This window comes from Pterocles gutturalis, unplaced genomic scaffold (assembly GCF_000699245.1).
Source record: "Pterocles gutturalis isolate BGI_N339 unplaced genomic scaffold, ASM69924v1 scaffold18285, whole genome shotgun sequence".
NCBI classification, from domain to species: Eukaryota; Metazoa; Chordata; class Aves; order Pterocliformes; family Pteroclidae; genus Pterocles; species Pterocles gutturalis.
Genome location: NW_010141351.1, coordinates 6,485 through 19,204, shown reverse-complemented (window position 1 = coordinate 19,204; position 12,720 = coordinate 6,485). Strand labels below are relative to the sequence as shown.

General features: G+C 46.5%; 1 protein-coding gene across 1 annotated transcript in view; it reads right to left on the bottom strand.

Annotated features, from left to right (window-relative positions):
• Window positions 1-743: 743 nt before the first annotated feature.
• Window positions 744-12,720, bottom strand: part of LOC104469486 (sodium- and chloride-dependent betaine transporter-like) — a gene marked incomplete at its 5' end in the record, with an annotated part of 16,231 nt that continues 4,254 nt past the window's right edge. Inside the window, 5 exons of the mRNA XM_010083999.1 lie at window positions 744-875; window positions 3,565-3,735; window positions 4,817-4,917; window positions 10,748-10,850; window positions 12,310-12,447. Coding sequence (XP_010082301.1) covers window positions 744-875; window positions 3,565-3,735; window positions 4,817-4,917; window positions 10,748-10,850; window positions 12,310-12,447 — 645 coding nt within the window. The remainder of the gene's footprint in view (window positions 876-3,564; window positions 3,736-4,816; window positions 4,918-10,747; window positions 10,851-12,309; window positions 12,448-12,720) is intronic.

Genomic DNA, 12,720 nt, shown 5'->3' with positions numbered 1-12,720 from the left:
TTCACTCTCAGATGCATTTTCACTGGGCTGTGTAGCTTTGACCAAGAGCGAGTCCCCTAAATAGTTATTCCTCACCCCCTTTCCATCCTGAGACTGCCTGGAGATCCATCACCAATAACTATGATTACATCGAACACCCTGTCATTCTCTTCCCCTTCAGTGACAACTGAAACTGTAACTATTAACACTGCAGCCTTCTTTTATCATTGCTTATGATATGTTCCTGGCTCCCTCTCCCTCGTACATAGGTGACCTAGCAATGCACTTTCCTTTGTCATCCTCCAGTTTCTTATGTACTTCTGAACCAACTTACTTATCCCCCACACTAACACCTCATCATTTTGTGCTTTGCATCCCTAACTTTGCTCCTGCACACCGTTATTCTCTGCTCTCTCACTGCTGTGGTTTCCTTTCCTCCTCCCAACACGATCCCTTTTTTTATTTTATTTTATTTTTTTTGTTAAAACACTGTTTTTCTCTTCCCCACCAGTGTCAATACTGGAGTACACTTTGAACAAAAGCATGTTGCTCTCTTCCCAGCTGCTGACAGGGAAAGTTGTCCCCAGGGTGTCAAAAGAAACACTGTCCCCGGTGGGTGCAACCAGCTGGCTGGAAAGAGAGGATGTCCCAGATGCTTCTGTCTCAGATCTGAGGGAGAGGAGGGAAGAGTCCAGGACAGAAAATAAACCACTTTGAGGAGAAAGCGAATCAGCCCAGGGTATGGAGGAGACATCCCCAGTGCCTCAGAAGTGAGTTTCTCTCTCTGTGATGCTGAGCACCTGGACCGGAGGGGACCATCCCTGTTTGGATAGACTCGCCACGTGCTTCTTCGGCTGCGGCAGATCCTCTGCTGGGGAAATCAGCTGCGTCAGCCGCTGTGGAGGGGAAGTCTCTGTTAATTAAGCTGATAAACAAACTGACACCCAATAGTGATCCACAACCATTGCTGGGGGCAAAGGCATCTAGAGAGCTAATCCTCCCAGCTCCTCTCCTGATGAATGGCTGTGAAAGGGAGAGGAAGGAGAGTAGACTCGCTTTAACTGCTCTTGACAACAATTATTCCACCTCTGAGCTCAAAGCTGGGCTGTGGACTGACAACCCAACGTACAAGGCTCCTCACAAACATGTTTCCAGGAGGGACGCTAGTGATTAGCCCTACAGACATTTTCTGTGGCCACGGAAAAAACACCATAAAGCCCCCTTTTTTTTCCCCTATGCCAAGCAGCCATGCTTCCCATTGAATTCTGTGGGAGCTGTGGAGCTTTCCAAATGGTCTGACCATCATAAAGTGTTGGGCATCTCCTGCTAAGGTACAAAACAGGGTGGCAGGCAGAGACCGTTGCTGTGAATTTCTGGTCTTTCTCATCCCATTTTTGAAACCCCTCTGGTACCACACACTTGAGCACCTAGGCTCCTTCCAACACCAAGTAACATGCAGTGTCCCGCAGCTGCCTGCCCAGCTCCATGGGCTAGCACATCACTTCCGTGCTGAATACCAACTTTCACAGTTACTAACTTTTTCCATCACAACCTGTTCAGGCCATTGCATGCTCCTCCCTTGCAGAGTGCATCACAAGCAGAGCAGTCAATTCGCCCATGACTCATTGGATTAATTTCAGTGTTTCCGCTCCTTGTAAAGTCCCTGCCAGAATCTTGGATTTTGCTCATTTATTCAAAACTAGTTGCCCCATGATTTCTGAAATCGGCCTTGGCCTACAGCTGCTCTGTGAGCAGTTCATCATGAGTCTTCAGTCTTTGGAGCTCGAGCTGTCTTCATCAGACACATGAGGAAATGATGTTTGTATTTCTTGATCAGCGAAATATAACAAGAGGAATCAGTTTGTTGCAGTTACTGATCATAATTACCAATTACAAACTTGCTTTCAGCAAATGGTTTGGAATATTCAGTTTAAAGGCACTGTTCCTGGAAGCATCTGTGTCAGGAAATTAATTCACTACATTTCTGGGGTGTGACTGGAAGAAGGGAACAGGTATGTTTTGAGAAAAACCTGTTTTCAAAACAGGTGCAACTATTCCAGAAGGTATTGCGTGGTTGGTTTTGATTCTCTCCTGAATCAACTCAGGTTTAGCAGCCAATTCCTTCCTGCATGCCTAAACCACATCCTCAGAAGTTTCTTCCTACTAATATAACTGAGAAGTCCCTGGGAATTAAAACTAATATAATTTAAACCAGGGCAAATAGAAAAACCCTCCACCTGAAATTGGCCAAATCAATTCCTCAGATGTGCTGTAAAATAAGCATTAATACTACTCACAGCAGCATTTCAGTCCAAGGGCTCCAAGCACCTTGCAACAGGTAATAAATATTGCTTGTTTAGCAGGCAGGACATTTGGGCAATTACTTCACTGACAGCTCCAAGTCCTCATTTAGACATATGAAACCTCTGAGCTGTGGGGAGTCAGACATGTTGTCAGCCACCCAGTCAAAACACTCAAACCAGCCATGGGAAAGGACAGACACATTACTGCTGAATGGACTGGAGCACAGGAGAGGGCTGTAAGAGGCAGGACTCAAGGTCTGAACTTGGACTAAATCATATCACACCACCTTGGCACAAAATTCACCTGGAGTCCCTCATACCGAAAGGTGTACAGCTCCCAGCTCCCTCCCAACCTTGTTGTCTCTTCATGGCCACCAATGGCAACCAGTAGGCCCAAGGGCCAAAGGCAGCACAATGTGACTGTCACACCTACACCACAGCCACAGGGATGCTCCCATGCCCTATCCATCTGCTCCCCCTGCAACTAACCACAGATGAGCCTACAGCCAGTGAGGATGCGGAAGGACTAGAAATTAGTGTAGAAATGTATATGCACTGTACATCACTCAGGTCTTTCTTCATGGGTCAGGTGGGGTGTCATCTCCATGACACCATCTTCCTAGACACAGCTCTTCCTAGGATAGGGACATGGTGTCTACAGTGAAAGAGGACAGACTTGGGTATGGCACAGGGTTGACATTTACAGCTCCGTGAGCATGTCTCCTTTACTAAACATGGGTAATTTCTTCAGAGAAAATAACATGATCCTGACCCAGAACCAAAAGGGAAGCAGGTGCAAGGACAAGAAGAAAAGGTAAAACAGATTGCACCTGCTTTGCACTGGCACCAGTCAGTAACAGAAGAGGAGACAAAGGTGGTGGCATGTTATCTTTACTTACATGAAGAGTGGGACCACCTGAACCACAAACCAAATCATTCAGCCTCTGGCCTCAGATAGCCCACACTGAGAGGGTCCTCTGCGATCCAGTGGAGCCAGTGCTAGAGACACGCTGCATATATCTACATATTGCACTGAGCACGGTGGTGCAATGTCTTGTGGAAGACTCTGGACATTTGATGATCACTGTGGGAGCTGCGCTGAGACTCTCCAAGACCTCCAAAATACCAACAAGAACTATAGGGAATTCTGGGGAAGGGTCACCCTCACCCTCCCTTGCCTTATCAGAGGAGAAATATGCCACGTGCATCTTCCCTGGGGCCCTTCCCATCAGCCATCTTGGGGAAGCAATAGCAACTTGCCCAGTGACCACAATTTCAGTACCTGCTTCAGGGGTCCTTTGGTTTTCAGGAGCATGAAGATTGCGTGGAGAGGAACACAGAGCATGGAGGAGAGTGCCATCATCCAGCCCACCATGTAGCCCCAGGGCGGGTACACATAGGAATTGTTGTATTTCAAGGGGGTGTACTTGATCAGGGAAAACAGGAAGACGGCCTGAGGAGCAAAAAATGCAGACATAGCCAGACCAAAGGGAGCAGCCAAGCCAGACAGCCTGGCCACCCTGCAAGCACCTTCTGGGTGGCAATGAGTGTGCTTGCTGTTTTGCAGGAGCTAGCACGAACCCTGCTAGAGGCAGCAAGGAAGAGCTTGGTGTGTGCTGATTGCACATGGAGTTATCTCAGAGCCAGGGACAGGCTTCTGCTCAGTGTAAAGCCTTCAGGCTGCCTAAGGGTTCAGCCTAAGCAAAGTTGGCAGCAGCTTTGAAGGTCCACAAACATGGACACAGCAATTTATTCAAATTAAGGAATTGTTGTTTTCCCTGGCAGAAGCCCCCCAGAAGTATCACACGGGCACAGATTTAACCCTCTTGGGGCTCTCTAGCCACAGAGCTCTCAGGTGATTTTGGCTGGATCAGGCTTGCCTTAAAAATTTGCCTGATACTCAACTCCTGCTGGAGCCTGACGACAAAGGACTAGAAATCTTTTGTAAGCTGTAGCTGTAGATCCCATCTGTTTTCCCATTGAGGTCAAAGAAAATAACTCTCAACTTCAGATGCAGGAACAGAATTTGGCTCAGAAATTATGTAAAAGTCAGTGGAGAAAGACTGGACACAAACTCAAAACAGGCAAGAGCTTGCCTGACTCAGGGTGTAGTTCTTTAAACACAGTTGTCACAGAATTTTTAAAGATTTAATAACATAGAAAGCAAACAGCCATGGAAAGATATTTCTGAACCACAGGAGGCCACAGGAACTTGCTGAAGCAAGTATTTCAGAACAGGGTAATTCTCATTGGTCTTCTATTCAAAAGTAATTTGACTAAACCTCTCCAGACTTTGAGGGTACATTTCCATTTGCCTTCACAGTAAACAAGTGGCTTTTCAGGCTCAATTAATTTTCCAGGCAAAAGATAAGGCTTTACAAAAGAAATAAATTGCCACCTCAGCTATGGATAAGCCTCTACTTCTCCGTAGCAGTTTGAAAAAATTACAGCAGCACCTTGAAGACAAACCAACCTTTTCCACTGAGAACCCAGGGACCCAGAATAACATGCCATGTTGTCATAACCGCACTTACCAAGCACAGACCCGGGGTGAACGCCAGCCAGCATATCTTGATCAAGGGCCACGGCCGGAAACCAATCATGTCCTCAATGTTGTCATAGAAGCGGTTGGCACCTTGGCCACCAGCCAGCACAGAGACAAAGTCAGAGGTCAGATAACTGTCATTTCCTTCAACCACTACTCACATCATATCCCAACTTTCTTTATCCTCAGTGTTTACTCCTGGCAAAAAAATGGTTATCCTAATAAAATAGCAGTAGGTAATGGGCTTTTCTGTCATTGAAAAGGCCCATCTGTGGCTAAATATAGATGGAGGTTTTTAACTTCAGCCACAAGTTATCAGAAAGCTTGACATAGAAGAAATGCCCTATCCTTCAGACAGCAGCAGCTGTAAGCAAGAAGATATAGTCTATGTGCCTCTAAGAGCTGGTAAGGACTGGCACAAGGCAAGGAAGGGTGCCTGGTTTAGAGGTCAGCAAGAGAAAGCTCTTGCAGGTTAAGCACATGGGATTGTATGAGCCCAGAGTGCCAAAAGGAGCAAAGAGAGTGGGGGACACCAAACAAAACCCTCTCTTGTAACCAGATTGGCATACCAGGGAAGTCATGTCAAGAATCCCCACTGAGATGGCCATTTCCCGTGTCATGAAGAGCCTGCTTTCCACAGATTTTTTTTTTTCTTTTGGCATAAGAAGACCTGGCAATCCAAACTCTGCTGGAAGCCAAATCATCCATTTGCAAGCATTGTTTTACTGTCCAATGGGTGCCTGATCTTACTCTCCTCTCATTAGTCTCACCTGCTAGATTATGTTGTCCACAATATGCAGCACCCACCAGAACCTCATGGTGCATCACAGTGGGATAAACCTCTGAAGAGCATCTAAAAGTCCTGCCACTGGCCAGACCCTATGCATTGACTCTTCCCAACCCAAAGCACGAAGAGGAAACGTATGCAATGGTATATAAAGGAGACAGCTTAATGCAGATGGACTTCAGCAGGCCTTGTAGTAAGCTCTAGGAAGTCTTCAAGGAACAAGAGCCTAATGTTGGACAAAAAGAGATGTAAAATGAAGAAGAATAAAAAAGTCATTCACATAAGATGCCCTAACTTCTTCCTAACTAGAGCTAACCAGACGTACTATATGAGACTGCCTCAGGTAAAAGAGAGTAACAGTATTAGACAAGAAAATGGAGCTAGCCTGTCCATAGAAAGGGTTAGCTCTGGGATGAAATAATACCAGATTTGTTGTATTGAAGTTTAATCACAGTGCTTAGCTGATAAAGAAGGGCTCTGCTTTTAGGGGTGTTCATCCCACTGCGAACTCAAGAACATGCCACAGTTTTCACCTGGAAGCATGATGAGACCTTGCTTCTTTGCATCTTAACACCAGAAGGCTGGGCAGGGCAAAATATGTGCCTAGAGGACTGGCCACAGCTGAGAGTGTTTGGGGTTTGGTGGGTTTTATTTTGGTTTGTGGTTTTCATATATTAGAATTAAATTCCTGTATTATGTTTCCTTTAAATGTATTAATTCTACACAAGCACGTTATGTGTGCTTTTCTTTTTTGTAATTCTTTGCATTATTTTCTATATCTCATGACTAATGTTTGTAGGAAAGCTCTTTTAAACCCAGCTTTTTGAAGTATTTGGGGGGGTTGGTGGGTTGGAGCAGGTTCTTTGAATACCCCGTGGTTCATCTTCAGCTGGCAAGTTAACAAGTAGCCTCAAGCAAAGACAACAAGCTGTAGCATATCAAGGGACACGTAGCCTTGTGTGGGAGCCCAGCCTGCACCAGAGAACAGAACCCTAAAACTTCCAAGCTGTAAATATCATGAGGCTTCAGATAGCATTTCTGAAAATACACCAGGGATGAAAGGGAGCTGATATAAAAAAATTATTTTGCCAAAAAGCCAAAATCTTTCATGGGGTGAAAAAAAAAGGAGAGAGATTAAAATGGTGCGACTTGCAGTTCAGAATATGAGCACAGCACAGTCTTTTTTACCATACAGTGTTTCTACAGAAACACACTGGGATGTCAGGCTTATGGCAGGTAAGTCTGTATTATTATTCATAATACAACTTTGTGGAAGACAAAGTTTCACCGCAAATCTGGATCCAGTGGAAGAGACATAGCAATTAAAGAAATAAAAACATGCCAAACACAAGGAAAGACACAACAGACATCCATCCTACACCAAGAAAACAACCCAAAACTTATGTTGTTAGCTGCGATGTGTCTCCACCTGTCTTTATCCCTATTCTCCATAGTACAGCATGTCCTGCATTTCCACAGCCGCTGTGGCAATCAGCAGGTGATGTGATGAAACACAATGGGACCTGACATGAACGTCCTCAGAGAGTATGTGAACAGGAGGTTTTAAATGTTCTGTAAAAAGGCAGATGAAAAAGTAATCAAGTAATACCCAAACTGAAAGGCATGAAGATTTGATTTTATTTTCACAATATTCAGAAACAGTGAGTTTCACAGATCTGCTAGTTTGGAATCTATGAATAAGCCCTCCCTTTTAAATATTTTCTCCCAAGCTGCATTTATTTGCATTCATCTATATTGAATTTCATCCACAAGATTACAATAGGTGATGACCCCAGCTCTATGCCATAGTGCTAAGCTTGTATCTGCTCCCTTCCTGTCCCAAAGCTGCAGCATCAACACCTGCACCAAACCAGTGCAAGGTGCCAGCAGCAGAAGCATTGCAGTACTGCAACTACTGAGCACCCGTTGGGTACCAGGTGCACAGTGGAGGGCCCTATGATCCATAAATAAGCATGTAAGATTGCCTGTCGCCGGTGTATCCCTGAGGATAAAGCACAAGCAGCTAGTGCAAGCCCGACAGCCAGGATCCAGGCAGAAGGAGGCTGCTGCTTCTGGTAGCCACGCTGCATGTGAGCAAGAGAGCAAGAGAAAGCAAGCACAACACAGATTTACCCTAGGGCCGCCCACAGGTACCCTCTGGCATCAGTTTGCTTTAGCTTTGTCAACAGTCCTAATGGTTCCAGCATGGCTCTCCTGCAGTGACAGAGGCACTTGCTTTCTCCTGGAACAGCTAATCTTAATGTGCATGCTGTGAATGCCTGGAAAACATCCTCTCTGCAGCACATTTCAGTGGCATCATGTGAATACCAGTGCTCAAACCCCTTATATGAGGGCTGCCTGTCCCAAAGTAGAAGGAAGAGAGGGGGGAAAAAAGACCCCAAAACCCTCCAGCTCCTCTAATGAATGGGATCAGCAGGTCTGATGCTGGGCGATCCTTTCACAAGCAGAGAGAGCAGTACCTGAGGAAATCCTCAGATCTTTGCAAGAGCAGCTGCCTGGCAGCAGAGGGAAGCTGCCAAGTGGTGGGTGGTTGGCGTATGTGCTGAGAGAGGGGAAACTCAGAATGCATATTTGTGTTAGCAAAAATGCTGTAATTCTTCACAGCGTAAGCAAGAGGCTCAGCCCTGACAATTTGGAGGCTGGGAAAAAAAACATTACTTAGTACCAGACACTTTTTTCCCACTGAGATGCCCCATGTTGGGCCCCTGACTACATTTCAGATCAAAATGAGTCCATCGATGCAAAACAGATCATCAAGAGGATAAAATCCCGCTGTGTGGAGTGGGGCAAACGAACCCACGGTGATGAGGGAAAAGACCATTTCTCAGTCCCCAGCTGCTCTGTCCCCCCTTACAGGCTGCAGGGGCAGCACCCCCTCTGCTGCTGTTCATTGTCTGCAATTACTCCGCTCCATGGGTCATCAGAAAAGGCACATGGCCTCTGTGACTGTAAAAATGGCAGGGGGCTCCTATACATTAAAGCATAATTCAGCTTAATGCAACTGAGCATGGTGATGATGAAGCCCTGTTACAGATGGATGGGAATCTCCATCCCCCTGGAAATCCCACAAGGGCTGGGCAGAAGACAACTCTAAGATAAAAGTTGGCCAAGGTTTGGTATTGCAAGCTCCCAAGTGATCTTTCTTTGCAGGACATCTCTTGAGAATAAATGTCTTACAGATCTACTTCTCTTGTATTCTCCCAAGGTCAAGGTCAAGCCCAAGCAGCAGGACCTGCTCCCATTACGGCAAGAGAGGAGTCCATCCAGACCAGCAGTTGGCTCCTGCTGTACATAAAGTGTTTGGAGAAACTGATAACCCCTTCATCAGCCACTGCACTACAGACAACGAAACCTCTATAAAAACGGTAAGCACCAAAAGGAGCACACAGGGACTGACTGCTCACTGTCACTTCTAAAATAAGACAAAGGTGGTGCCAAATTAAATTAGCAGGTGGCAGATTCAAAACAAGGAAAAGAGAGTGACTCCTCACACAGTATCTGGCCAAGCCATGAAGCTCCTTGCTGCAGGATTTTGTGGATGATAAATGCTTGCCTGAGTCAACTGGAAAAATTAACATAAGAGAAACAAATAGATGTCACTTCTGGCTCTTGAAATCCCTGAGCAACAAGCTGAGTATTGCATCTGGCTCTGGGACCCCCAGCACAAGAAAGAAATGGACCTGTTAGAGTGGGTCCAGAGAAGGCCCATCAAAATGATCAGAGGGCTGAAACACTTCTGCTGTGATGAAAGGCTGAGAGAGTTGGGGTTGTTCAGCCTGGAGAAGGCTCTGGGAAGACCTTGTTGTGGCCATTTGATATATAAAGGGGGCTTGTAAGAAAGACAGAGAGAGGCTTTTTACCAGGATTTGTAGTGACAAGACAAGGGGTAACAGTTTTAAACTGAAAGAGGGTAGATTTCAACTGAATATAAGGAAGACATTTTTTACTATGAGGGTGGTGAGGTACGGGAACAGGTTGCCCAGGGAAGTTGTGGATGCCCCGTCCCTGGAGGTGTTCAAGGCCAGGCTGGATGAGGCTTTGAGCAACCTGGTCTAGTGGGAGGTGTCCCTGCCCATGGCAGGGGGGTTGGAACTCGATGATCTTCAAGTTACTTTCCAACCCAAACCATTCTACGGTTCTGTAATAAGTTGTTAGAAGATGGAAGAATATTCACAGAAAGTTTCATTGCTAACTTTTCTGCTGTTGTAGTCTTCCCTGAACATCCACTCCTGGCCATCGAGAGAGACACAACACGATGCTCATGCCTGCAATAATTTCCCTGGGTTAGGATGACCATGCTGCTTGGCATTGCTGGGAGCCAGGAGGTGTGTGATTGTGGGATGCTGAGGGTCTGGTCTAAGCTGGAATCTGATATAGCTTTCCACAATCCTTACAGGTACTGAGGTTCTGTAGCTCCAGGAAGCTAAGGAGAGAGAGCAGCACAGCTAGACCCTTTGCTTGAAAACTGCCAGCCTTGATGCAAGCTTAAGAGAGATGAACTGCAGCCTGTGTGCTTGCAGGGAAGAGATCTCCCGTAGGATATCGCAGGATACTCTTCTTACTGCTAACAGTTACAGACTAACAAGCAGTTGATTTCCTTCTGAGAGTTCGCGGAGCTCAGTTTAATCCTGCTCCTGAGTAGTTTAGTTACAGACTTCACTGAGAGTCAAAGCAGTCCCTCCCATCTCTTTGAGGAGTGCCGTCACAGCCCATGCCAACAGGAAGCGTGTACCGTCACAAAAGTAACACACAGCAAGCCTGCATCCCAGCATTTAGACAGGACTAAACTAAAGGCGCAATGTAAGCAGACTGTAACAGAGACTGAAGAACAGCAGTCACTCCTCTATCGCTGATTTTCTAATTCAAAGGGCAGCTGGGAAGAGCAGCAAGGTAGTTCAACATGAAGAACCTTCAGAGAGGGAAAAGCCATTCCTCCTCTAAACGTGGAGCAATTAGGAAATGTTGCAAGGAAACAGTGGAAACCAGACAAGAAAGAGGGAAATTACAGCATCTCTTTGGATCCCCCTAAGGATCTTTTTTATCCAGTCCCATTTCTCAAGCCCACATCCTTGCCTTGACAAACAGCAACAAGGGTTTTTGTCCGCTACTTACCATACACCCATCCTACACTTATCACTTCAAAAATGGACAGGAAGAGCAGGCACGTGCCACTGGCAGCATAGTAGTCAAAGAGCTGGAAGATGTACATCCCACCCTGTTGAAAAGGTAGAAGAGAGAGTCATGGCAGGACTATTACATATGAAGGGAAAATGACTGAGTCAAGCAGAAGAACAGCAGCAGAAACACTGCACCTAGAGCAATTGGGCAAAGGAGGAGAGCCTTCTCTTGGGGTTGCCCTCACTCTATCCCAAAAAGACAGCCCGGCCTGGTGGCAGGAGAGCATTTTATGCCCATTTTATGATACTGCTGGGCTATGCTGATTTCTATGTCCACAGGAGCAGGAGCCAGTTTGTTTGCTTGTTTTAAGTCAGTTAGCAAGTTTCCAGCATCATTTCAAAATACCATGTATCAGTGCAGAATTTTGCACCCAAGAAATTGGGATCCTGAGCATCCCCACATTCACGTACCTAATTTTAGCTGCATCCATCTTTACATATTGATCAAGATGCAAGCTCTGTGATGGCAAAGACATGTGGCTCCCCTGCTGCCTCTGCCCTTAAGCTGAGCCCTGCATAGCTGCCATCAGCTACCTGTACAGCTCAGTGGACAACTCCTCTCTCATCCTTTCATGTGCTTTCTCAAAGAGAAAGTCCGTAAAATATGAGTCAAGCAGATGCTTTCAAAGAGTGCTGAAGGGCTCTAGACACTGCCAGAGTAGCAGAGCAATTACCCCTTCATCCCACCACATATGAGGTGACATCCTGCAGTGATGGGACTAGATGCCTCCATGCAAGGGGGCATGCAAAAGCCATGGGAACCCTTAATGCAGCTTCACTCAAAGATCTCTCGATTGCAGTGGAAGCTGCCTTCAGCAAATCTTTAGTCAGGATCCTGTTGGAGGATCATTCAGTGATGTCTAAGATGTTTAGATGGAACTAGCTGTCACTAAACAGCACGTGGAGGCAACACAGAGGAACGCTAAGACCCTTGCCCAAGCACGCAGCATGCACGCACACTGCAGCACAGCACATGCCTGTGCAGGCAGAGGTGCTTGGCTATTAGCTGCAGACCAGGGCAAACACCGTGCGCACAGCATTGCACTGACTCAGCTCTGCTGCTTCTGGTCCCAGGAATCACAGGCTCTCCAGTGGCCCAGGCAGGGTTACAGTGCAGCCATTACACCCAAGCTCCCCTCTTGCTGCTCTGCTTCTTGTGGAAAGTAGGCAACAAATGATCGCTGCCCTTAGAAGAGCTTCTGCTTGTGCAGCTCAGCTTGTTTTAGCCACCAGGCCTGGTATTTGCATGAAGTTGTATGTCAGGCAGTCTCTCTGGGCTGTGGGACCATCTCTCTGTAAGGGTCAGTTATGCAGCAAGTACACTAGCATCACACAGGGTAAAAGCAGCACCAGCTGTGAGAGACACCAGCTAATGCGTTAGAAATTAAGGATAACTAACAGCATCAAAGACAAGCTTACTGTCTCCAACCACTCCTCCAGACCAGTCTATCATGGTTTATGGTGCTTGACTGTATACCCCAGCTACTCCTTTCTTACCTCAGTGACCAGCAATAAGCCCAGCAGGTAGCATTTGACTGCAATGGCCAGGATCAGCAGCTCCCGACGCCCCTTCTTCCGAAACACTCTCGGGAACATGTCAATAATAGCTGTCACCATACTTTCCACACAGACAAACTGCAGAAGAAGACAGGTCAGAAAAATTAGTATCTCCCCTTCCCCAAGCACACACTCCCTCTCACTGTCCTTTTTTCCTCCAGCCACCCAAATCCTTATTTTTTTGTTTTCTCTTTTTGTCTGTCTTGCTTCCACCAAGGGCCAGCTGCAGCTCCTAGGGACCCAAACACAGTTCGACATATCAGTGAGGTTTCCTCCGGAGCTGCAGATCAAAGGGGTTAAAACTACAGCCCCATGCTTGAGGGGGGGGGGGGCGGGGGGAAGCCGACGAGC